Source organism: Ovis aries, chromosome 19 (assembly GCF_016772045.2).
Source record: "Ovis aries strain OAR_USU_Benz2616 breed Rambouillet chromosome 19, ARS-UI_Ramb_v3.0, whole genome shotgun sequence".
Classification (NCBI taxonomy): Eukaryota; Metazoa; Chordata; class Mammalia; order Artiodactyla; family Bovidae; genus Ovis; species Ovis aries.
In genome coordinates, this window is record NC_056072.1 from 55658101 (window position 1) to 55685440 (window position 27340).

The 27340-nt window shown below is 47.8% G+C and overlaps 1 protein-coding gene across 11 annotated transcripts in view; it reads right to left on the reverse strand.

The window, feature by feature from the left end:
• The window catches only part of VGLL4 (vestigial like family member 4), a 156056-nt gene extending 128923 nt beyond the window's left edge, over positions 1–27133 (reverse strand). For 2 of the 11 annotated variants that reach the window (XM_060402660.1, XM_060402657.1), the window contains exons 1-3: positions 25242–25426; positions 23832–23885; positions 13487–13563 (exon numbers count right to left, since the gene is read on the reverse strand). In XM_060402660.1, the coding sequence (XP_060258643.1) occupies positions 13487–13550 (64 nt within the window). In that variant the 5' untranslated portion in view covers positions 13551–13563; positions 23832–23885; positions 25242–25426. Of the gene's footprint in view, positions 1–13486; positions 13564–23831; positions 23886–25241; positions 25427–25749; positions 25998–26434; positions 26641–26828 lie in introns of those variants that run through there. The other 9 variants (XM_060402659.1, XM_060402656.1, XM_042236679.1 and 6 more) reach the window with 6 other exon arrangements.
• Between the last annotated feature and the right edge of the window lie 207 nt (positions 27134–27340).

Below are 27340 nucleotides of genomic sequence, written 5' to 3' on the forward strand. Positions count from 1 at the left end.
TTCCCTTGAAACTGAAACAACACTGGACAGAAATGACAAGGAGCTAACAGAAGCAGATGAGATTAAGAAGAGGCTGCAAAAATACACAGAAGAACTGTACAAAAAAGGTCTTAATGACCCAGATAACCATGATGGTGTGGTCACTCACCTAGAGCCAGACATCCTGGAGTATAAAGTCAAGTGGGTCTTAGGAAGCATCACTTCGAGCAAAGCTAGTGGAGGTGAGGCAGTTGCAATTGAGCTATTTAAAATCCTAAAAGATGATGCTGTGAAAGTGCTACACTCAGTATGTCAGCAAATTTGGAAAACTCACAATGGCCACAAGACTGGAAAAGGTCAGTTTTCATTCCAGTCCCAAAAAGGGCAATGTCACATTTCACATGCGAGCAAGGTGATGCCCAAAATCCCTCAAGCTAGTCTTCAACAGTACGTGAACCAAGACCTTCTAGATATTCAAGCTAGATTTAGAAAAGGCAGAGAAACCAGAGATCAAACTGCCAACATCCACTGGATCATAGAAAAAGCAAGAGAGTACCAGAAAAAAACCTACTTCTGCTTTGTTGAGACTATGCTAAAGCCTTTGACTGTGTGGATCACAACAAATTGTGGAAAATTCTTAAGGAGATGGAAATACCAGACCACCTTATCTGCCTCATTATATATAGGTCAAGAAGCAACAGTTAGAACTGGACATGGAACATGGACTGGTTCAAAACTGGAAAAGGAGTACATCAAGGCCGTATATTGTCACCCTGCTTATTTGACTTAAATGCAGAGTACATCATGTGAAATGCCAGGCTGGATGAATGACAAGCTGGAATCAAGATTGCTGGGATAAATATCAACAACCTCAGATATACGGATGATACCACCCTAATGGCAGAGTGAAAAAGCTGGCTTAAAACTCAACATTCAAAAAACAATGATCATGGCATCTGGTCCCATCACTTCATGGCAGAGAGATGGGGAAACAATGGAAACAATGGCAGATTTTATTTTGGGGGGCTCCAAAATCACTGCAGATGGTGACTGCAGCTATAATATTAAAAGATGCTTGCTCCTTCAAAGAAAAGCTGTGACAAACCTAGACAGTGTATTAAAAAGCCGAAACATCACTTTGCAAACAAAGGTCCGTCTAGTCAAAGCCATGGTTTTTCCAGTAGTCATGTACAGATGTAAGCACTGGACCATAAACACGGCTGAGCACTGATGAACTACGGTGGTGGAAAGGACTTGAGAGTCCTTGGACGGCAAGGAAATCAAACCAGTCCATCGTAAAGGAAATCAGCCCTGAATATTCACTGAAAGGACTGATGCTGAAGCTCCAGTACTTTGGCCTCCTGATGCAAAGAGCCCACTCACTGGGAAAGATCCTGACTCTGGGAAAGATTGGGGGCAGGAGGAGACACGGTGACAAAGCGTGCGATGGTGAGTTTAAGTGAACTCCAGGAGACACGAGGACAGGGAAGCCTGGTGCTGCAGTCCCTGGGGTTGCAGAGTCGGACACGACTTAGTGACCAAACAACATTAAAAAAAAAAAAAACAAGTTTGGGGTTTCATTGTTTGTTTGCTGGCTCATTTTTGTTTTTATAAAGAGCAGATATCAGTTTTTCTGCTGTTATTGTTTTGGTTGAACATTTGACTCACTTATTTCCTATTTTCCTAATAAATGCATTCTCTTCTCAATATTGCTTTGGCCTCACCCCACCAGAACTTCAATCTGACACACGTGTAAGATCCCAGTATCTTTACCTAATTGTACATTTTGTTGCCAGTCTTACAGATCCCTAACTTTGTCTTTAATCATACCTATTTGATTACCTGGCTGATCTTTTTAATCTTTCAAATTCAATAATCATAGCTTTACCTTCCAAGACTTCCCTGGTGGCTCAGATGGTAAAATGTCTGTCTACTATGTGAGAGACCCGGGTTCAATCCCTGGGTTGGGAAGATCCGCTGGAGAAGGAAATGGCAATCCACTCCAGTATATTGCCTGGAAAATCCCATAGACAGAGGAGCCTGGAAGGCTACAGTCCATGGGGTCGCAAAGAGTCGGACACGACTGAGCGACTTCACTTCACTTACCTTCCATTAACTTTGTTGTTCTAAATCAGCTTTTTCATAGCAGACTACTTTTTTTAATGTGTGCGTGCATGCTAAGTCGCTTCAGTCGTGTCTAACTCCTTGTGGCCCCAGACTGTCGCCCGCCAGGCTCCTCTGTCCATGGGATTTTCTAGGCAAGAACACTGGAGTGGGTTGCCCTGCTCTGCTCCATCGGCTCTTCCCAACCCAGAACAGAGTCTCAGCGATCGAACCTGCCTCTCTTCCATCTCCTTACCTTTGGCAGGCAGGTTCTGTACCAACAGCGCCACCTAAGAAGCCCTTACTTGATACATTTACACACTTCCTAAATTCCCAAGTATGCGACTTGTGTCTTTTCTTTCATCCTATTTGTTTTATTCAAATGTCCAATGATCCCTTGAGATTCATTCATACTTAAGAAACGACTGGGCTGACCCACAAGCACACGTAAAGCAGGCTTCCTCTCTGGCATGAGGTCATCCACGGAGAGGCTCAACCTTAGGGCTCTAGGCAAGAGTATAGGATGCATCAAATGATGGCTTTCCTCCAGGGTATGGCAGTGAGGACCAAGCAGCAGGCAGGTGGGGAGACAAAACAAACCTGTCAAAAACTATGAAGTCTTGCCTCTGGTGTGAAGCATTTTAGCAGACACTGCCCCCAGAAGGCTGAGGCTTCCTTCCGCAGCACCCTGCGTGTCGCGGGCGCCCACGGTGATGTTAAGCTCTGCTCTGCTCCTCACTCAGGTCCCTAAACCCACTTGGGAAACCCTCCCAAACAGGATGTTGACTTTCCCGAGAGCACAGTCTAACTTCTTGGCTGAGGCGGGAAGGGGGGGAGGGGGGGTTGGGTCAACTGTTACAGATGGAATACTTTAATTGCCTGAATTTTGCTCCAGGGGCCCTTCCCACTGGCAGTTGCTCGGTGCTGTTAAGTTCTGCTTTTAATTCGGCTTTGCACCTGTGTTGTTCGATTTTTTATTTTTGTTTTTGCTTCCTTTTGTCAATCTACTCCCACCTGTTTTCAGCTTTCCAGGAATTCCTTATAACTTTTGGAGTAATGAAGGCAGATACCCAGGCTAGTTTTCCAGCAGGGGTAGAGACTTTTCTTAATGTCTATTTTGTCATCATTTTACAGAGTTTTTGATAAGAGAGGAACCTGGTACATGTGTTCAGGCTGCCAATTTACTCCAAAAATCCAGTCTGTCCTCCTGAATTCCTAAATGAAACATTCCTATGTAATTCAATTTTATTCAGAGCACCCTAAAGCTAACACTTTGCTGGGAACTGAAAAAAAATCATCGTTCTCAACTCCTACTTACTCGTGGGGGTTGGGGGGGGAACAGATTTCTGCTTGGTCTAGTTCATTAAAGAAAACTGATTATAGCCTAGTTAAACAAGTTAAGCTCCATAAAAGAAGGGACATTTAAGCAATATTTTTCACAGGGGAAAAACACAAATGTATGTAAAAAATGTGATGAGAAAGGCAGTCCTAGAGAAAGAAATGCTAACTTCCCCAGATTTCAAATGCAAAGAAGATTTACTCATTTCATTTACAAGGAATCAAGAGCTCGATCCAATAAAGAAAAAGCAGTTACAATAGATCGCAACGCCGCTGAGGGGCAACAGTTTGATTTTTCAAACTGGATTCGATCTCTCTAAAAGTGTAAATCCCATACGTATTGCTTCTACAAATTATATCCACATAAAATGCCACGTCAACAAGCATTTTGTAAGTATGCTACATAAATCTTTAAGAAAACAAAAGATGAAGAAAAGATGCAGCCATTTTTCTTTTAAAAATAAAAAGTCTGGATGAGAAGAAAAATATACACATATGCAAATTCGTTTCCACCTGGAGATCATGAAAGATCCCAGGAGCTGTTTTAATATTAAATATCTCCCTTTTGAGTTCGTAAAGAATTGCTACAGGAACTCACAACTACAAAGTGGGAGGGAAGAGAGGATGATGCAAGCTGCTTTGAAAAAAAAAAAACAAACCTGTTCTTCAGTATTAATAGAAGTGCTGGGATTAGGCCAGAAAGCACACACGAGCTGCATACTCACTGGTTCCCTCTTGGCGAGGGAACTCCTGAAGGCCTCATATGGAATTTTAAATATCTAGAAATTTCACATAGAAATCCAGGCTTCACTTGTCTAGAACAACCAGGGCTCCACATTCACGTGTAAAAGCAGTCAGCTGGAGCCAGTGATAAGGACTGGCTCTCTAGGGAGAGAAAACAGAAAATCATGGTCTGGTGTCAGCACTCCCACCAGGGCTGATTTCAAGCTCCCACTGTGATAGTGAGGGCGGGAAGAAGCCCACCAGGCGAGTCCCAGGAACCAGCGCCTGCAGAGACGTGGCAGGAACTGGGTGAGGGGCTGCCCGCTGAAAGGGAGGAAGAGCTGTGTTCTCCCGGGGTCCCATGCCCCTGCCCTCTCACACTTGGCGGCTTCAGGCATCCTCGCTCTTCTGTCCCTTCACCCCCAAGAACTCCTGACTAAGGCAAAGCTGGTGGCGGTCCTGGGTGCACTGCACCCAGACCATACACACACACACACACACACACACACACACAGCACTTTCCCACCTTACAGGAAGGACACTGATGAATCAGGGTGTAGGGAGAAGACATCCTGCCGTGATGGTTTGGAAGACACCCAACAAAGAAGGGGTGCTAGTGCTGCAGATGTTTGGACAAGGTGCTGATTGGGGCAAGGACTCGCAAGGCATAGGAAAGGGAAGAGAGGATGGGGACGGAGGAACCCATCAAGTAAAAAAAGGTCAGTGTTTATTTCAGCCAAGGACTTTTGACTCTGATATTTTCAATTTAATTGCAAATGACATTAAAATAGCTCAAAATGTTTTTCTTTGTATTGAGAAAAAGCAAGGATTTCTAAAGGTTGAAAAATATTCATTTAAAGTTAACATAGTATTCTCAAGTGTCTAAAGAGCTATTAAGTGGAAGAATCTATTTCCAACACCCATTATGCTAGTTAACAGGCCATTATTTCCACCACTGAGATCCATTTCTAACATTTCATATGCTAATTTGATCAGATATAAAACCACCAGAATAGCAGAGACACTTGTAATCTGGTTTTGGAGGGCAGCCCTTCTGATTAAATGCGAGGTGCCCACCCTAGGAAGCACTTTGATGAAAGCTCTGACCACACCTAGAGCGTGTCTTCAATAAGCTCCTAATATATCCTGCCTATTGTTTCATGCAGCTTTTTAAAGCATAATAAAATGGGCTACTGAGGAATGACCTTTTCACTGCCACTATTCATGAAAGGTAAATAACGACACACGAAACATTAGTAACTCCAACCTTTAGTGAAGTTAAGTCAGACACAGAAAGAGAATTGTCGTATGATATCCCTTATGCAGGGTTTCCCTTGTGGCTCAGATGGTAAAGAATCTGCCTGCAATGCAGGAGACCCAAATTCGATCCTTGAGTCAGAAACATCCCTTGGAGAAGGGAATGGCTACCCAATCCCTTATATGGGGACTCTAAAAAGAAATGATAGATATGAACTTATTCACAAAACAGAAACAGACTCACAAAATTAGAGAAGGCACTTATGGTTACCGGCAGTGGGGGATAGTTAGGGAGTTCAGAATTGACAGGTTCACACTGCTGTATTTAAAGATAACCAACAAGGACCTGCTGTATAGCACAGAGAACGGTGCTCAATGTTGTGTGGTAGGCCCCGGAAGGGAGGGGAGTTTGGGGGAGAATGGATACATGTATATGTATGGCCAGCAGCTCTGCTGTGCACCAGAAAGCATCACAACATTGTTAATCACCTGTACTCCAATATACAATCGAAAGCTTACTAAAAAACAAAAGGCAGTAAATTCAGTCTCCTTATTTTGAAAATCCAAAGGCGTAGGAACATGAAGCCAGAGAAGAAGACCGCTCTCCAGGACCAGTGGTTTCCTCCCCTGGAGGACTATGCACCACCAACAGCTGACACCCAGTTATTAAGTGCTGGGGGTGGGGGGCTACAGTCCATGGGGTCGAAAGAATCAGACACACCTTAGCAATTAAACAAAACAACAACATTCTGATGAGCACAGCAGCATGTGATTGCACACGAAGGTACTGAGGTAGGGAGGGGGGAGAAGCCCCTCAAGCTTTTTTTTTTTTTTAACTTTAATCTTGATTTAGGCATCCAAAGTCCTAAAGCTTCATTTTCCCCTCTGACACTTCCTACTAAGCTTATTGCAAAAGTTTTGCAAAGTCTAAAGTATTATCGAGAGGGACACGGTACTCCGTTGACTCAGTACGTTTTTGGCAGTAATGGTGATAATTAGAGCGAAATCATTTTTGCTAGTGTTCAATAACTTAATTCCTTAGAGATGAGCCTTTACTCCCATGGTTACTTTATTATCTACAGATGTTATTAGAGGCTGATCATAAGCACCAAATGGTCCACGCTTGGAATATGAAGCAGAATGGAGAAGAACCTTCGCCTCAAACAACTCTAGGGACTCACACAGACCCACAAAACCTTAGGTTCTTGAGTCCAGCCTATTTCCTTACTCAGCGCCTCTGGACAGTGGTCACCTCGTCTCTGCCTGGCACTTCGGCAGTGAGGCATCCTGTTTCTCTGCAAGCACCCCGTGTCAGCAAGAGCTGCGATTCCCTCCTTGAGCAGACCGAGGTACTCACAGGAAAAGAAAGCACAGTGTACGAAGAAGTTCTGGGGCCGCCATCCATCCTCCACGTGTGGCTGATCACAGCTACTAACACTCGGGTAATGCTGGTTCACCGGTTGGGAAGCCTTTTCCAAATGAAAACCTTCTTGCTGACTTATTGGTGGAGGGAGCATACAGTTTTAGTTTTAATCTACAGCTTTGTCTTCAATGCCTTCCACCTGAGGACACCCGAATAGAGGAATGAGAGGTTAGACTCCAGAGTCAGGCTCCCGAATTCAAACCTCAGCAGCGCCAGGACCAGCTAAGCATCCTTAGGCAAGCTATTTAGGCGCTGTTTCCCTGTTTCCTTGTCCATAAAATGGGACTGATCACAGCACCTCCTGAAAAGAGCTCTTGTGAGAATGATAATGCAGTGACCCTGAAACTGAGGTCCACGGGCAAATGCTGAGGCGTCTGGGAGGAGTTTTCACTTGCGCTGGTATTTCACTGAGAACACTTTAAAAAAAACATCTGACCTAAGCATATCCTGAACCAGACACCCACCGTTTATATAACCGTAGTGCTGGCACACCATTTTGGTGACTTGTGTTTGCACTTTTCCCCCCGGGTCTCATAAGAAAAGGACAGTAACAAACCTGAAATGGAGGTTATCTGCACTACAAGAAAAGTGGTTTATGCCACCGTAACGCATGCAATGAAATACTTTACAAGAGTTTGCAGAGGTAACGTGGTGGGGGAAGTGCTGCAAAGAACGCACGGCAGGACGGGCAGGGTGACGTCAAAGGGATGAACCGCGGCTCGCCAGTGCCAGGCGCCATACGCTAGAGGAGCAGGGTTTACCGTCATCTACTGGATCGTGGCGGACTTCTGTGGGCTACGTTTAAACTGCAGGTTCAAGTTCTGGCTATGAAGCTGTAAAAGAGCTATACGCGTAAAGATTTTATGCCCGGTTTTATGCTTATGTATATTTAAGTAACGTTGTAATAAAGATAACCGAACTGTGGTTATGCAAGAGAATGTTCTTGTTCTTAGGAAATACATACGTAAGTACTTAGGAGTAAAGAGGCATGATATCTGCCATTTGCTCTCAAATGTTTCAGTAAAAATAACCCACATATGTGTGTATACACATATACAAACACTACACACATACATACAGAGAGACAGAAGGAAATAGGACGAAATATAAACAACGGGCGGTGGGCGGGGGGGGGAGGCTTCCCAGGTGGTGCTTCTGGTAAAGAACCCGCCTGCCAATGAAGGAGAGAGTGAGTCTCAATGAGTGAGACCCAGGTTCCATCCCTGGGCTGGGAAGATCCCCTGGAGGAGGAAGTGGCAATCCATGCCAGTATTCTTGCCTGGGAAATCCCAAAGCAGAGGAACCTGGCTGGTTACAGTCCAGGGGGCTGGAAAGAGTCAGGCACAACTGAGCACACACCCATGGACAACAGAGAACCTGGTTAAAGGGTCCTGAGAGCCAAAGAATTACTTCATCTCACACCCAGAAGCGTCCAGCCCCTCCTGGTTAGAGAGGCAGATCCTGAAGTCCCCGAGGAGTATTACTGGACCCGTGACTCAGTAACTGCCACCTGGGGGAAGGGACCCATGCTGGGGAGGCGACTGTAGAATGCGTACCATCACTGCTTCCGTCCTCTCTCTGGAAATCGTGGCCACAGAAAGCCCAGATCTTGGATACATGGTGTCTCTACAGCTGCTAGGACACAAAGGATGCACGCACAAATGCAGTGAGCAACGCCCTCACCTCAGGCTGCAAAGGATCTGATCGGTGTGCTCCCCAGGGTCTACTGGGCAGTCTCAATGGAGCATGCTTTGGGGGAACAAGAGGGACCTAAACAGGCTTAACCAAAGGGGAGTGACCGCTTTCTTGAGCACTGACTTTAAAAATCCGGAAGAGGACAGCCTTAGGCTACAGCAGAGCTGCTTCTAAAAGGGCAGTCCGAGTGGGCATGTCAAGGCCTCCAGGGCTCTCGACTGAGAACAATGTGATGACGTCACCCTGTGCAGCCACACGCGGATTCCAGCTCCTCTGCACACCCTTCATGCCCCAGCGGTTAGTCAAAGCTCCCAGGACATAAACGGAGGAGCCAGAAGCAAGTTTATCCAACGAAGGAGATAAAAAACCAAATCATGTTTTTTCACCTACAGGTCCCACCCAGTTCATTTGCAGATCCTCAAGTCAACATAATGAGTCATGACCCAACTTTTACTCAGACAGAGTGACATGCAAAGAAATACAACAACTCAAGCTATAACTGCAAAAGTGAGGGTAAGAACTGTTTCATGAAGTTGTATGAGTCCGAGGGTCACAAGGTGAAAGCTTTTCTTCTTCTGGGCCGTGGCCAAAATGTTGGAAAAGCCACAGTGTCAGGTGCGGAGAGCAAAGACAAGAGGACGAGAGGCACGGAGAGAAAGAGAAAAGGATGAGGGGCGTCCCCAGCATGCTCTGGTCACAGGAAGGCACCGGCTATGGCACCAGGATCTACCCACACGGTGACCTGACCGGCAGGCAGTGCTGGCCGCCCGGGGGGACAGAAGTCCATCGGAGACAGAGTGAGCACACCTTCTCTTTATCGTTAAATCGATAGTTTTCTTTTTTCCCTTTTTAAGGCAAAACAGAACCTGCGCCGTGGTCATGCCCGACTCTTGCCCTCCAGGCTCCTCTGTCCACGGGATTCTCCAGGCAAGAACACTGGAGTGGGTAGCCATTTCCTCCTCCAGGGGACCTTCCCCATCCAGGATCAAACCAGAGTCTCATGTCTCCTGCGTTGCAGATTCTTCACGGCTGAGCCACCAGGGAAGCCCCAGACAGAACCCTGTTTGTTGTTTACTCATTCAGGCGTGCCTGACTCTTTGTGACCCCATGGACTACCGCCTGCCAGGCTCCTTGGTCCATGGGATTCCCCGGGGAAGAATACTGGAGCGGGTTGCCATTTCCTTCTCCGAACAGAATCTATATACATGCAAATGTCCACACATCTGGACATGATAACAAAAAGCCCCCATGATAACAAGAAGCCAGTGCTCCCAGGAATGCTTTCCCTGGAAGGATAGCGGTAATTATGCTTCATCAATTAGTCAGTGTTCAGTGATCGTCACCACACAAGGAGTCAGTGAATTTCTAGGAGCAGATGCAACAGCAACACTGTGAAAACCACCTTTTTTCCCTACCGCTCTCCGTGAGTCACTCACACCAACCTCATTTGTCTCGTTCAGATCATATGAGCCTTCATTAGATGAAACAAAGGTACTGTCCCCGCCACCAGAATCCTCAAGAAGAAAGCTACATGCTCCTTAAAATTATTCCAGCCTGAGGAAGTCAACAGATAAAAGAACTCATAATCAAGACACATAAAAACAAAATTACCAAAAAGAAAACATTCTCTACGTATCACGGTGAAGGGCCATGTCACCGTACAGACATACCCAGGTGCTGTTACTAATATAAACATCGGTGCCTATTTGTCCTGTCCTCAAATTCTCTGCTCAAATTTTGACTCCTAAAAACAGGCATGGTAAAAGGTTGAGGTCCTGAGTAGTGCTACCGGTAAAGAAGCCGCCTGCCGGTGCAGGAGATGCAGGAGATGCAAGAGATGTGAGTTTGATGCCTGCGTCAAGAAGATCCTCTGGAGGAGGAAATGGCAACCCACTCCAGTCTTCTTGCCTGGGAAATCACTGCAGTCCATGGGGTCGCAAAGAGTCGGACACGACCGAGCACACGCTATTATTGTAAGCGTGTGCTCCCAGCACCAGTGTTAATAATCCCTGTGCTTGAAGAGAGATTCTTCAAGCACATGGAAAATTGGCCATCGTGTTGCGCTTTCATTAAGTACCTTCCAGGATTACTCAGGGTGCTGATTCAATCAGTCTCATGAGCAGTGGAAGGATTATTTTAAGTAAGCGTATTCCTTCTAGGCCATCCAGATAAGTAGCTATTGTGTTTCCACAAAACCACCATTTCACTACTGACTATCTCTGCAGTGTTGAAGTATTTAATTCTTCACTGGTAGACATGACGAAGCCTTAAGGCTATCAGGTATCAAGTACTCAACTCCTAACAGATAACTGTTCTCCTCCAAATGCTAAAACAATAGCATCTTCAAAAATGCCCAAGTCTCTGGCTCCCCAGCAGCAAAAGGAAAGAGAACCATTGAGGTCACCCACATGAGCTGGAAACCTGATCTCTAATAGTAGAACATTTTTCTGTTTGTAATAAGACACCCACATCAGATTACATACACAAGACTTTTTTTTTTTAAAGTTGAAGAGAATGTGAAGTATAAGAGCAACTTACAACAGAAGCTAAAACAGAATTAGTCTAGGGCAGAGAGCGCTGAATCAGGCTGAAAAAGCTCAAATGGGTCTGAAAAAATCCACAGAAAGGCTGTAAACTTAATGCTCAGCTCTGTCTACAAACTGCCTGAATTTTCATGTCCTTACACTGCTAGGTAACAGAAAATACAGTGAATTTCTGGTTCTTGGGCTCTGCTCTCTTGTGGGTGAAATGCAGAGCACCACAGCAAAACAGTTTCTCAAAAATGCTGCCCACTTTAATAATAATGATTACGGACATCTTTGAACTTTTTTTTCCCCCCACTTATCTTTAAATGTCAAAAGTGGTCCAGAGATGCTGAAACCATTACAGAGGGGACCCCAGAACCATGCCGGCCTACTGTTAAACCAATTGGAGCCCAGAACAAAGTCTACCCTGTGATCCTTCTGACCTACACAGGCATCCATCCTTCCTCTTAAAGCACTAATACTGTGTTCATCACAGAAGGAAGGTAAGAACTCCTCTCTCCCTTGGCAGCATCCTTCGGTTTCTGTGAAAACAGCTCTCTCACACTGTAGGCAACACAGAAGCCTGGCGTCTATGTCACAAGCACGCCCAGTCTCCCCTGCTGAACATTTTACAGCCTCCAGAGTCAATGCAGAAATCGGTTCATAAGCTCCATGAGAAGGGAATGGCTACCCACTCTAGCGTTCTTGCCTGCAGAATCCCATGGACAGAGGAGCCTGGTGGGCTACAGTCTAGGGGGTCGCAGAGAGTTGGACACGACTAGCAAGCGACGCAAGCTCCACAAAGGCAGGACTGCCCTTGCCCACCCAGAAATGCCCCTTATCCACAAGCGCTGCTTACACACAACTGGTAGCTATGCAGGCCTCCAGGCTGAGCGGACGGATCCTGAAGCTGGGCTCCGGGAGGGAACCCGAGAATGTAGCAGAGAAGGAGAGGAACTCACCCTCTCTACACTTAGGACACAAAAGCCACTCCAAGGGCATCACTTATTTTTCACATGCACAAACACGATGCTGTTTTACTGATTCGAATTGAACATCACAAAACAGAGAAACTTGAAATATTGTCTTATATTTTTTTAAAAAAAAGCTTCTAAATTGGCTATAGTAATGCTTAAAGAAATCTGTAACCAGCTCTTCAAGTCAGTAACACTTTCTGCAATCTTAGTGGCATAAAGGGGTTTTTGCTGCTGTTGTTTTGATAAAAAGTCTACAACCTGAGCTGCCACCGCAGAGTTCAATGTCCTTGGGAATGATGCTTAACATCCCTGAGCTTCAGTTAGTTAAGGAGGAATAATTACAGATGTACATTATGTAAGAGGCTGGGGAAAAAAAACAAACTTCAACAGCTATTTCATGCAATCACTCATCTAAAGATGGTCATGTGTGAGTGGCGGCGGAGGGGACGACGCTGCAGACGCTGTAATAACATAAAGGAGTAGATCAGGTCCCACCAGAGGGCCCCACACAGAGCCCGCAGGACAGGGCAAGGCAGCGGCCCCAGGAGTTGAGGCTACGGCAAGCCTCTACAAACACAGTAGCCCAGGTCATCTTCGTAAAGACTTCGGAAGCAGCTCTTGCTATTTCCTGTGACTAGCGAGCTAGTTGAGGTTTAGACAAACAAAAGTCCTAGCAGAGAGTGAAAAAGCAGATCTCACGTCTCAAGGAACCTGCACTCCGGCTGCCAAATTTGTCAAGAACTAACCCAGAGAGTTGCTCCTCCTTCCAGAACTTACCATGTATGAACGCTCCATCTCAATAAATCTTTTGTTAGTAGCATTTCAGGGCTTAGAAAAAAGAACCCTCGCGATCGTTTCTGCAAATATCAACCGTGAACAGTAACATTTAAAAACAAAGGTGCCTGAGGAGGAGCAGGAGAATCACTTTAATACAGTGGCAAGCAACCCTCCAACATCAGTGTTCTCCTCTCTTCCACCCCTCTCCCACCACACCAGGGCATACCCCACCCCAGTAAGTACCCTCTCTCAACTGTACAGGTGGGATTTGCAAGGCAATTTCCCGTTATACACACACTTCCAATGACAGATGATTCTGGATGAGTCTTCGCATCTCTAGTTCTCTGCTGGTCAATCTGTCTATTGACAAACAGCTATTTATCGAAAGTTCTGGAGACACACAGAAGGAGCATCTCTACTCCACGTCCCACTTAAGAGAATCTTTCGGAGGAAAGGACTTCCTGAGGTTAACAGCTGAAGCCCTAGCATCCAAAGATATCATTTACAAGACTGATAGGTTCTGGCTCTTGAAAACAAAAATAAGGACGCCAAGCTGCTATCTCGGAAGAAAACAAGCCAGGTTCACAGCGTACAGCCCCGAAACCATGTGGAGAAACACCTGATGTTACGACGTTGCAGGAGTCGAGGGGGGAGAGGTGCAAAGCTCTTAGAATGGATTCCCGACTTACGCTTTTCGTCATCGGCGTGTACCAGTGATGCGGCCCTTGACAAGACATCCAGTGGGGTCTCCATTCCTGGTTGGAGCCTAGAAGGGAAAAGAAGAATTTAAAAGGAATTCGAAAGACTCTTCTAGAATTCTGGCAGTTACCCATGAGATGGCGACTCCTCCATTAAATGCAGATCCCAATGCTGAAGATGAAACCTTTTCTGGCCTGGCATGAAAGCCAACAGACACGGTTTGGGAACAGACAGAGAAAGGGGTTAAATTCCATTCTGTCCACTAAACCAAACTGTGCCGATTCCAGGAAGCAGCTCAAGTTAGGACTAAAAGAAAGGATGTTGTGAATATTCATGCCCATGTTATTTGTGCTTATAAATGTTTACGTGTATGTATAACAGCATGCCTGTCCAGACGTACCCAGTAAAATCACTTCTCAGAACTAAAGCTACTCTATGAGCATAGCATGACACCAGCAACACTTTTGTTGTGGTGGTGGTGGTGGCTGTTGGTTTGTTAGTTTTAACAAAAATTACGACTGAATCGCTCTGTTCTTTTGCCTCCTGAGGTAAGAGACTCTACAAAGCTGTGGAGCTTAAAATATGCAATGGATTCATGAAAGCTGTGTGAATTCCACTGGTGAGTTAAATGGCATTTTAAGTCCAATAGGGATCTTTATTCTAAAATGTCATTATTTTGTAGCGATCAATGCCACGTATCATGTTTTTTAATAAAACTTGGATTTTTATTTTTAATTCTGTTTTCTTAAATTACACCACAACTATAAAAGCAAACACTGAAGAAGAGCTGAAGGTGGTGGAAAACCTAAAAAAAATTCCTGTTTGAGATTATTTAAAAATATATACACACACATGCATGCACTCACAGTTATTAGGAAAATAGATCCTGTTAGTTCAACTGAGAAAAAATACCTTAAGTGCACCCTTTAGATACACTGAGCATTTATTCAGCCTTCTTCAGCCCTTACTGAGTACCTACTGTGTATGTAGTCATGTTCCAATGTGAGAGTTGGACCGGAAAGAAGGCTGAGCGCCAAAGAATTGATGCTTTTGAACTGTGGTGGTGGAGAAGACTCTTGAGAGTCCCTCGGACAGCAAGGAGATCAAACCAGTCAATCCGAAAGGAAATCAACCCTGGAAATTCATTGAAAGGACTGAAGCTGCAGCTCCAATACTCTGGCCACCTGATGCGAAGAACCAACTCGTTTGAAAAGACCCCAATGCTGGGAAAGACTGAAGGCAAAAGAAGAGGGCCGCAGAGGATTAGATGGTTAGATAGGATCAGTGACTCAACAGATATGAATTTGAGCAAACACTGGGAGATGGTGAATGACAGGGAAGCCTGACGACTTCTGTCCATGGGGTCCAAAAGAGCCGGACACGGCTTAAAGACTGAACAAAACTGTGTATATGCCAGTACTAGACAGAGGGCCTCAGAAAAAAACATAAGCTCTTGATCCTGCAACGTGATTTCATTCAATAAACATTATTGACTACATACCAAGGCAGAAAAAACAAACAGCCCAGCAGCTGGCTTCAAAGAGCTTTCAATTTATACAGTAGACATGCCAACAAGAAATCTAGTTTAAGGCGGTGTTTTTCCCCCAAGTGTTTCACTGGATGTTCATATTTTGTGAGAAAAAGTTTTTTCTATGATAAATAAGTTTGGGAAACACCAGAATAAACCACATCAAGCGATTTCTTTTCCTTCTTGGGCTTCTGATGGGTTGCTGTGCCTTCTGCAGCAGGCAGAGATGGTAGGGACGGCAGTCCTATATACTTGAAATCTCTCAAATTTCACTGGCCCTTCTTTTAACCTGAAACATGTCTTAGGGGATACTTAGGGAAGTCAAGGATTAGGGAGAAATGTGCTAGGTGCCAAAACAGTGCTATTGAAAAAAAAAAAAAAATCCTGTAGAAATACCAACGAATTTTGAAAGGCTTTGTGGAGAAAACAGAAGGTGAGCTGAGCCTCTGAAGAACGGACGGACAAGTACAGAAGGGAAGGACAGAAGCGGAACGCACTCAAGAACCAGCGCCCAGATCAGCGAGACGAGCAGCGTGGGGCCAGGAAGTGAGCGACAAGGATGGAAACCTGGACTGACGCCACGTCACCGGAGGACAGAGGGCTTTCAAGGGATTTGGGCTGCATTTTGTGTCAATGAAGGACCCACTGAAATCTCTGAGCCGAGCAATGAGTTGGCCATTGATGTGCTATTCCAGGAAAGGTATCCTGGTAGCAGCCTATAGTCACAATCTGCGGAACAGGAAGCTGAAGGCAGGGGATGATCTGATGTGATGGGAAGAACGCAATGAAAGGGGCTTCCCTGGTGGCTCAGGTGGTAAAGACTCTGCCTACATTTCAGGAGACTCGGGTTCGATTCCTAGGTCGGGAAGATCCCCCGGAGGAGAAAATGGCAACCTCCTCCAGTCTCAACATGAAAGAGGAGAATCCAAGAAGGCTCTGAGTGGCAGGGAGGACACGTACATAGTAAACTTCTTCTTTTTCAGAGACAAGGAGGGAGCAAGTAAACTCAGAGGCACTTGAGAGGAAAATGAATGAGATGCACAGTCCTCGTCTTTCTTATGCAACTGAAAAGATCACCTTCAGAGTGAAGACTCGGGAACTTGCTCAGAGGTGGAGAAAATGAAAGTTTGGGACAGACTGACAGGAAAAGGCTTGTTGCACGCATGAAAACTCAGTTACTCTGTTCACCCAAGCCAGTTCCCTATTCAGGAAACGTGAGTTACAAGTCTTTTATTTTGATTAAGTAAATGCTGATAAGCAGTCTATTCTGTAGGTCAGTATTTAGGCTCACAATTCCTAAATTAATTGCTTCAGTAAGCTGAAGGACAACTCTTTCAAAATTCTAAACACCCAAAGATACATATTAACATACGCCTCTTACGCAAAGTATTTGCCCAGAAGCAAAATATCGAGGCATAAAGATACCAAAGGACACACAGAAGTAGGTCCAGAATTCGAGCAAGTGGAAGATCACATATTTAAGCTTATTCTTCCCAAGTGATTTAGGTTCAAAGTAGGTAGATAAGAGATTACGTGCTTTAAAGTTCCCCTACAAAGCACCTGCCATCTGCTGCAATCTTATAAATGCCACCAACCAACTTTTATTGCACAACTATTGAGTTCAGCAGACTATTTGGGACAGGTCACAGAGGAACAGAAGATATCACGCCTGCTTTTAAGACATTACAACCTTGTTCATGAAGTACATGGCTCAGGGTAACAAAAGGCAAAATATAACAGTAAAATGTGTAGTGTGGCATAAAAGATCAGTGTCAGCTGAAGTGTTTACCCTGTGAACGTGTGTGTGTTTTAAGAAGCCACTTCAAAGGTTTCCTTCCCATCCCTCTCCCTTGGGCGGTCTCTCCTCGCAGACCTCTCCCAGCCACCTGGATCACACGGTCTGAATACTTCCTGAGTGTGAGTACCCTGATCCTTACGTGTACAGTCCTGTTGGACCCACAGCCTGAGGGAAGGCACAGCGGAGGAATGAGAAGCAGGGAGGGAGACGAATCAGCCCGGTCAGGACCGGGAGTCTCATCGGGGAGCAGCAGCGAAGTTTGGGAAGCAGCAGCGAAGTTTGGGAAGCAAGATGTGGGTGGAGGCTCAGGAGGGAGCCCACGGCTGGCCAGACCGGTTTGCACTCACTGGAGCAGGTAACCAGCGGGCAGTGGTGAGCCCCTGAGCGGGCCGGGGAGTGGGATCAGGGATGCTGAGGTTTAGCAGGTGATGGGAGGATGGTGTGACCTGAAGGGGTGCAGTCAGGAGTCACTGGCGGGCCAGGGGGCAGGCTTCTGGGGGAACCAGGGGTGAGATAAGGACGACGGGGCAGATGAGGACCAAGGACCAGGCGTTATGCAGGCACAGCAGACCTCAGCAAGTCAAGGCGGAAGATAACAGTCAAACAAAACAGACGTCTGAAACTTACATCTCAAACAACATCCACAGCCCAGGACACCCAGTGAAACAAGTGAGTAACGTGGCAGGGGGGGAACTATGGCTACAGTATTTGAGAGAAGGTCACACCCCACTGGAAATGAGCAAGACGGCACCATGGTGATTGGAGAGGGGACTCTCTGGGGCCAGGGGGTCACTAACCCTGTGAGTCGGCCGGGGCTCGGCGACTTCCCACCTGTGTGACCTGAGAAGTCGCTCTACATCTGTGTCCTCAAAACATACGTGAACAGGGGACTTCCTCGATGGTCCATGGGTTAAGAATCGCAGTATGACGCAGGCAACACTGGTTTGATCCCTGGTCGGACAGCGAAGCCCACGTGCCTTCGTTCCTGAACCCAAGTGCCAAGACTAGAGAGTCCGTGTGCGTCAATGAGAGATCCCTCACGACGCAACTAAGACCGATGAAGTCAAATAAACAGTTTTTAAAAGACTGCGTACGTATTGAAAATATACATATGAACATAATAAACTGCAAATAATGCTAAACGCACCAGAAAAAGGGCACTGGCCACTACTTGAGACAGAGAAGATTTCTCTGGGATGGGAGACCCACAGGATGAGAGCCATTAAGCTTGCAACGGGGAGGCAGGGGACAGGCCAAGCTGACCCTGTGGACGCAGGGGGCTGCTGTGACCGCGGTGAAGGAGACGGGGGCAATGCAGGACGTTGGCACGGGCCAGGCCACTCGCCCTCTGCGGGGTGTGACGCAGCTGAGGTCTTATTCCTAGGGAAAAGACCTTGAACGGTCTGAATGGTTTTAAACAGTGGAGAGACGAGTCTGGTTTATTTTATATCCTTTATGAACCCATAAATCACCTACGAGCTTTTGCAAAAGATTACGCAGCATCCGGAAAGTTAATCTAAGTACCCACCAGTGACGTGTTCCCAATTCCGTGACGGGTTTTACAGCATCACGATCACCAAAAACATAATCGCTTGAAACGCTGACACCCGGAAGACAATAATAACCCCATTAAAGGGAGAGGAACGTCCTTCTATATAAAGACACGGAGTCCATCTGCAAGGGATCTGCTGCCCTGCAACTCTTTTCTGGCCCAGTCCATTCTCGCTTTTTCGTGTGGTTGTTGTCAATTATGAACGTACCTCATCGTGAGGAGAACAAATACTTTGGTGTTTTTTTTTCTTTTCCCCAGGCAATGGTATTTTCTCTGCCAGCCCATATTCCTTTTCTGAGACTTCCTTATCCCCAATAATACATTCTTTCAGCTTATTGTGAAGAATTAAGAAAGGGTACCAAAGAGGGGCTTCCCACATGGCACAGTAGTAAAGAATTTGCCTGCCAGTTCAGGAGATGCGGGTTTGATCCCTGGGTCAGGAAGATCCCCTGGAGGAGGAAACGGCAACCCACTCCAGTATTCTTGCCTGGAGATCCCATGGACAGAGGAGCCTAGGGGGCTACAGTCCATGGGGTCACAAAGAGTCAAACACGACTGAGCAACTAAGCAGACAGACAGAGGTATCAATGATAAAGCTACTAAACTTTAGGGATATTCAGTGCTGACGAAAAGCTCAGCTCTAAATGTGAACACCATTATTCTGGGTTTCCGCTAAGGAATCTTTTTTTTTCAGACCCACAAGAGGACATGAACCCCACTATGGGAATAGAATTATGGGGTGTATTAGTTGTTTTTGTTTTCAGACACGGGAACAAGATATGTCGTAGAAATCTTCCAAGGAGATTTCCAGGGTAAAACAATCCAGCCCAGGCTTGGCTCACTGCACGACTCCTCCAGGGGCAGTGGCCCAACTACAGTGTAATACAGGGAAGAGTGCGAGTCTCAGCTTCCTGGTGGCTGGGTCAGTAAGGCATCTGCCTGCAACGCATGAGGCCTGAGTTCGATCCCGAGGCTGGGAAGATGCCCTAGAGAAGAAAATGGCAACCCACTCCAGTATTCCTGCATGGGAAATCCCGGGGACAGAGGAGCCTCGGGGGTCCATGGGGTCGTAAGAGTCGGACATGACTTGGCAACTACACCATCACCACCACGAGTCTCGCCTAAAGGTGGAAACTGGTGAAGGTGGGGAGAGGCTCAGTCAAATCCCCCTGATGTTCCTGCCATGCCGTCACTTGGCCAAAACCCTGAAACCGGAAGACATTACTCTCCTGGGACCCTGATGGCACATCTAGCTCCCAGATGCACACTCTTCAGTATCCCAAATCCCTGCTGGCCTTGTCCCATCCTCACTCCATCAGGACCACTTCCTGAGGTCATCAAGCTCGACCTCGGCTCATAACCACACCGTAGGCCAAGCCTACAGCATGAAGGCTCTCACCACGGCAGCGGGTGTGCAGCCCCTGGGGCCCTGCAGAAGTCAGAGGCTTTCACTGGGTGTCTCCTTGTCTGGTAAACACTGTATAGAGACTGCAGGAAAGGCAACGTGAACCCGCTGCCCCAGCAGCAACCTACGCCGAAGGCGGATCACTCTGAGATCGATGCGGCTGGCCGTGCAGCTCAGTGAGGCTGACTGAAATGAAACTTCAGACCGAATCGCCACCAGATTCCAGTGACCACACGCAGGCAGAGCTTCAGGCACATCAAGCCGACGTGAATTCACCTCCTGGCTGTTTCTCCACCACAGTGTGTCCAACTGGGGCCCCAGTAACTTCGGGCAACACATGTATTCTTTCTGTTAACATTCAATTCACAGATCTGTGCCTCTGTCCTTCTTGCTAGAAACCTCTCTCATTCCTGTAACGCTGTTTCCTTCTTGTGCTTTACCATGTGTTAAATTAGTGGAACAGGGACTTCAGCATCAAATACGTTTACTTACTCAGCCTACGATGTTCCATACTTCAAATGCCTAACGCCAATTGCGGGGGTCATTTAACCTCTCTGGATCCACCTTTGCTCACCTAAAGAAAACTTAACAAGGCTGCCTACTTCATAAGGTCACAAACTTGGCAGGTGGGTTAAATGATACAAGATAACTGAAAATGCCCACTGAATGGAATTAAATGATAACAATGTACCTGAAAATGCCCAGTGAATGGAATTAAATGATACAACCTCATAACTGAAAATGCCCAGTAAAGGCAAGTGAGCACTATCTTGGCACTGTCACAGATGACACCTCACAGCTGTGCTTTTCATGACACACATACATTACCTGCTTCTCACTGTGAGTTGGCCAAATAGATTATAGCTTTCTACAGATGAAAAACCAAGGTGCTGAGAATGTAAGCTGACTTCCTAAAGAAACTAACTCTAAAATCCAAGTCTCCTGAATCACCATCCAATGCTTTTGCTACTAATTCTTCAGCTAATTTTCATCAAGACCTTTTCGAGAGAAAGCAGTGTTTTAGCTTAAGTTATCTGACAAAATACACAATCAAAACCAAAAATAAAGAATACCTTCCGGCAAGCCTTCTAGCCCTGAGCTCTTTCCCCCATACCTTGAGATGTATAGGAGGGAACCATCTGATAATTTCTGGAGAAAGCAAAGGAAGGCAAGCCCTCCCCTCCTGGGAACACGAAAACCAGGATGTATTTCACTTCCTCTGAAAGAGAGAAGCAGAGTCCCATGAACCATAACCAAGGCAGGTAAGAAGATTCTCGCACCAAGTCGGCCGGGCAGAGTGGGGCAGATGACCCTGGCAGCAATGCCAAAGGATTCTTGGGACTCCAGCTGCACAGGAATTAACATAAGCCCCGAGGACTTCAAACTCCAAGAACAGGTTCAGTATCAGGAAGGTCGGTTTCCACTTAGTCATGCTCAACACAACCTGCTATTAAACTACAAGGGATAACTCTGAAGGTTCAGTAAGTGATATCTGAAAAATTTCACATTGCTGTTTGTAGTTCTTACGTTAAATTGTATGCCACACTCCCAAACAGAAAGCCAGTCTTTATTTATAATACCCTTTCAATGGTCATATTTCCAAAGACAGAGTATAAATAGATGGATCCTTTGCTTGTCCAGCTTCTGTTATTGGGACGTGTCCTGGGCCTGAGTTACGGACCTGTCTTCTTGAAATGTACACATCTACAATGTGAGAAGGACTTGTCTCCCTTCCCCTTGTATCCAATTCTTTACTTCTACACAGAATGATTTCTGAAAATTCATTTGACGGTCGAATGTCTGAAATATAAACAATACTTCTAGGAGTTCTATGCTTATTTCCAGGGAATTAAAAACATATTTGTTTAAGGCCCCTAGGATGGCTTCTTTCGGGCTTCCCTGCTGGCTCAGAGGGTAAAGCATCTGCCTGCAATGCAGGGGACCTGGGTTCGATCCCTGGGTCAGGAAGATCCCCTGGAGAAGGAAATGGCAACCCACTCCAGTAATCTGGCCTGGAAAATCCCATGGACAGAGAAGCCTGGTAGACTACAGTCCATGGGATCACACAAGTCAGACACGACTGAGCGACTTCACTTCACTTATAGATTCTTTCAGGGGATTATTAACCGCCAGCATGAGCCCCAGGATGAGAAACAGCTCTGTTGGTGCTGCTCCCCTTGTTCTAGAAAACTAAGTTAGTACAGGCGTGTATACCTCCTGTAGGGCTTTAACGTGCCCCCCTCCCCCACCCCGTGAAGGCTCAATAGGGCAGGTCCATAGGCTGGGCGGCCGCCAATCGCTTTCTCCCCATGTGGGACATCTCAGGAATCAGGAACCAGGATCAGGTGCCTGCCATCAACTCAGTTCTGTCTCCTGATCATCCGTACCTCCCATCACATCATCAACACAGCCAGCAGGGCTGAATCACAGGTACCACTCTGGATGGAAATCTCTGCGTGAGCACTCAACTCAACCAACTCTTCTGATACTAAAGTGGTCCGAGGCTTGAGTCGATGGGCACCCTCAGCAACGCCCCTCCCCCACCCTGGGGGTGGGGTGTGACATTTCGTCATCTTGATGATTCTGGTGACAAACTGCCCAACCATAACTAAAATCCTTAGCTACTGTTTGGCATCAGTGTCAGCCGTGCAAACACACGGACAGTACGAACGCGACCATGTGCCTGCTGAGGGCCACCTATATGGACTTACAGCTGCAAAACCGAACGCAGGTTATCGTGTATTTCCCACCCTTTGGGTGAAGCTGCTCAATGCCAGCGCAAAATTCTTACTGTTGGCTGAAGTTCACCCAGCTCCACAAAATACCCACTGGAAGATGCCTGTATGGGAGGGCCCACACTAACCCCACCGTGTCCAAGGAGGGAAAATGAAATTTCAAATCTGGACTTTTTGAGTAAACTACCAATTTCCACGGTTTTCAACTTGGTTGTCAAATAAAACCAGGGATTATCTTTTCTTTTGTCATATTTAGGCTACTGTGAACCTATTTTCGACACCTCAGCCTTCCACAGCACTTCACAGCCATTTTCAGTTTACTCTGGACATGCCTGTTCTTGTCACTTGTTTTCCTAGGATACTGAGAATCTCCTATTCAGAAGTACTAACAGGTCCTCTTAGGGATCTGTCACCCCCAGGAATGAGTGACGTGACCTACATTACAGCCCAAGTTGGCAAACTTCCCACGATACCCAGGTCGAGCTCCCCACTGCGCCAAAATTTCCACTCCCCACCTATCAGCAGCCTAGAAAAGTCTTCTGACCCATAACACGTTGCATCACTAGGAAGGCCTTTCCTTATCTGCATCATTAAATATGGTCAGTTCTCAAAATTTGCCATCAACATGTTCTGCAAAGCCTCTGAGAACTCTTAAGTTAGTGAATGCTGAACCCCTGTGCCTAGGATGAAACTGTCTCAAGTACTGATTTGGGGCTGCAAATCAATTTTACTGAGGAGACAAATTCACAAATCCAGAAATCTATGAATAATGAGAATCAACTGTATCCAGTTATCAGGCCTCAAGATACCTGCAAACACTGATTCTTCTGATTTCAGCACCACCTGCAAACAGGTCTTCCTTCCCTACCATGCCAGTTTGTATTATTAAAATTTGGCAGTTTGATTTCTAAGTTGTTGGGTTTTTAAACTGCTTTAATGTGGAGAGATCCTAAATGGCTAGAGACTGATCAGTCGTATCCCCTTTTCTCTTAAGCTCCCACATATAGACTTGACTAACTTCAGAGAGGCTCCCTAAAAGAATCACAACTGTGCCTCAGTCAACATACCTGGCAGAAATTTAACACCCCCCCCCAAAAAAAACCCCACAAAACAAAACTCTTTCACCAGGCTCTCATAGCTGCAACAGCTTTAAGGAACAGACAACTTGGTATGTTAACGCTACCACACAGAGTCATGATTTTAGTTACATTAGCATTTTCCCAGTGGATCTGACTTTTACCTCCTAAACTTACGGCGACTCATTTGTAGTCATACTCAAGGCTGGAAGGCAGCTTTTATTATGAGTATTTTACTTACGATTTAATTAAGGCAAACTGAAAGTAGCACAGCAAAATTATGGAGGAGAGACACCTGGAACAAACACAAAGCAAAATCTTCTTAGGATTTGTTTTGGCAACCACCAGAGGATGATGACAAGGCCGGCTCCCTAAGGAGTGAAAAGGAATTTCCCACTATGGAACTCTTACCAAACGGACCATTAGAAAGGGACAGTGCTCATTCCAAAGTTTTGTAAGACAGGTTAAAATCTTTACAAGGTAGAGTGGCAGTTCTAAATCAGCAGGGAGAAGCTGCAACAACGGTGTTTATGAAGCTCTTTGAAATCTTCAAAGACTTTTATAAATAGCGTAACACAAAATATTTTTCAAAGCACACTCTTCCCTGTAATTCCTGAAACTCTGATGGATCAGAACAGATTTTATCACGGTCTTACAGAGGAAAATAAAGCACAAACTGTTAACTAGCAGGAAATTTTTCTGGTCACAAAACTGAGTAGGTGACAAGGATAAGACTTGAATTCAAGTCTCCAGAAGTACGCCCGGGGGAGTTGTTTTTACTACAGCATTCACAGTTTTGGAATGCAGTTCATGGTTATTTATAGCAGAATTATCTTCTTAATTGTACTGTGTTTTGGTCAACATAAAAATTAGTTTGTATTCTCTTCCAAATGGAAAGCAAAGGCTGGCTGCCCAGAAGTGTGAGAAAACAGTGGCAAGGGAAATCAGCCTGGGATTAAACCACTGCCAAAGTCAAAGAACAAATTGAGGGGTTTACATCATTTCTGCTAGGAGGGAGATGACTTTTCAGCCAGATGCAACAGGAAACACACACACACAACTGTCCAGAGTGCAGACAACAAACTTCTAAGCATTTCCTAACCCATTATTTAAATGAGAGCACTGAGAGTGAGAGACAGACGATAGCTAACTTGTTCCAAGAACACGCCCCACCCTAGGACAGCCTCGAGACGCTGACCCCTCAGCGCTCTTTAAACGACCCACGCTGCTCCCCGCAGGCTCATGCGCAGACTTCATCAGCTCCAAGCAGGAAACAATGAACATTACAAGTCTGTGGACTCTGACGCTAGAGAAAGAGTTAAAGTTTTTGGTATGCTAAAATGGAACGCAAAACTGATCTTCCAATACTAATAGAAGTAACACTTGTTGCCTTTGTCTTTGAATGTTCAGAGGAAACAGATGCGAGCCTTCGTTTTCATCAAAGTAGGCTTGAGTTTGAAAAAAGTCAAACTACAGGAGATAGTACCTTTCGAATACAGGGGGCAACCAGCTGCTCGTAGAAACTAGAAGACCCGCCTCCGCCCCCGCCCCCCAGGCTCCTGGTTCTTATTAACCGCAGAGAAGGAAATACAACTAGCAAACACACAGCACAAATGATCAAAGTGAAACCGAATGAAAAAAAAAAAATCACCTGGTTTAAACAGACGAACAGTTGCCGTTAGCGCGAGTGAAAACTAATAGCCCCAGCAAGTACTGTCATCCTAACCTATTTAAAGGTCTCCAAGTGATGAATAAAAGGAGACTTTACACAAAACAAAAACAGAAAAGACCTTTGCTTTGCGGCGAGGCCTGCATTCGCTGCAGGAAAAGTGTGCCGTCTTGTTTTGGGGAGGGGGCAGGAAGTACCCAGAGAGGAAGAGCCGGTCCCGGCTGCCCAGCTCTGCGATCCCGCCCCACAGCCGTCCTTAGCCGCCGGCCACGACCATGGGGCTGCAGGGCGCCGGCCGCCGCCTCGCGGCCGACTCCCAAGACACCTTCCACTCCAGGCGCTAGAGCTCTCCCTCTGGGAGGCTCGAAGCGCCCCGCAAGAACAAACCGCCTCGTCCTTCCAGGAGGACGCCCCCGTCCCGCTCCGAGTCAGCCCACCCCTGAGCTCCCCGCAGGCCAGCCCTCACCCGGCCGGGTTCTCCCGCACTCACCGCCGGGCGGCTCCCTGCGCGCCCACCTCGGGCCGGCTAGGCCCCGCTGCGGGCAGAGGCAGGGGCGCGACCGCGGGGCGCACGGGGCCGGGCGCACTCCGCGGGTGCGCCCACGCGCAGGCGCCTTCCCGCCCGCGCGCCGCACAGACCCCCGCCGCTCCGCACACCCACACGCACACGCGGGCGGCGCGCCCTAGAGCCGGCTCGGCAGCGGACGCGAGCGCGGGAGCGCGAGGAATCCCTGGAATGAGGCGCCGCCCGCCCTCGGCCGGGCTCCGCCGGGCTCCACCGGGCCCGCCAAGGCCACGCCCCCGGGCCCGCCCCCAGCGCCCGGCAGGTGGGGCGCCGGCCCAGGTGAGCCGGCCGGGAGGCGGGGGCGGGGCCTGGCGCGCCCAGAGAGGCTTCTCTCCCCTCCCCCCCCCGCCGCGCGCCCGGAGGCAGCTCGCGCCTCCCGGGCGGGCGCCCACGCGCACCGGCGGCCAACGTCCGCCGGGGGCCGGGCCGGCGCTCGACCTCGGGGAGCGCGTGGAGCCGGCGCGCCGCGCGCGCTGGGTACCAGCCTCCGACACACACCGGACTCCAAAGGCCCAGGGAGCGGGAACGCAGAAGACCCTCCCGTGCGCGCCCAGGTGCCCGCCTCTGCGGGCCGGCAGCCCCCACACACGCACACAGTAGGGCCTCCCACCTGCGGGGTCTCCCACCGCAGTCGTGACCACGACGACCACACTGGAGGCCGAGTCCGTACCCGCCGCCCCTTAACTTCCCAGGCGCACGATCGCCATGCATCCGGCGAGGGTCCGCGGACTCGAGCAGGACCTGAGGCACCTCCGCCGCCCTCGGCTCCAGACCCGCGCGCGCCCCCGCCTCTCGCGCCGACCGGCTCGCCGAGCTGCCCGCGCGCAAGGGCGCCCGGGGGTGGGCGTCCACGCCGGCACAGCCGCCCGAGCGCCGCGCACGCCGGCGCCTCGCGGGCTCCGCGCTCCACCGGCCGCCGACCTGGGGCGCTGCCTCGCCGGCTCGTTACCCGCGCACACACACACCCAGCCGCTCAGCCCGGACGGGCCGGCCGCCGCGCGTACCTGAAGGGACAGGTCGCCCTTACTCGGGGAGGCGTGTGCTCAGGTGCTCCGGCGATCAGAACGGCCGCTGCAGTCCAGGGCTCTCAGACGCCGCTCCCATTACAGCATGTTACCCCGCACACTCCACACACACACTCACACAACACCCCGGGCGCACGGCAGCGTCTTTCCTCCCCCTCCCGAGCCCGGAGGAGGAAGTCCTAGAAAATGAAAACAGTGTGGAAGGGAGGGAACCGAGGAGGAAGGCAGAGAGATCCGAGGCCGAGCCCCCTCCGGCCGCTCACGCCCCAGTGTTTGCTGTGTTTGGCAAACTCCCCGGAGTCCTCCACCGGGTCGGCTCCGGAACGTGCCGGGGGAGGGGCGGGGAGGAGGAGGAGGTGAAACGTTTCCAATTGGTGCAGGTTCTGGTTACAGCAGCAGCGCAGACATGTGACGGCGAAAAGAAAAGCCCTGTCTTTAATTTTTTCCTGTCATTCTCCGGAGACTTCGGGGTGGGGGATAGGAGGGGTGGA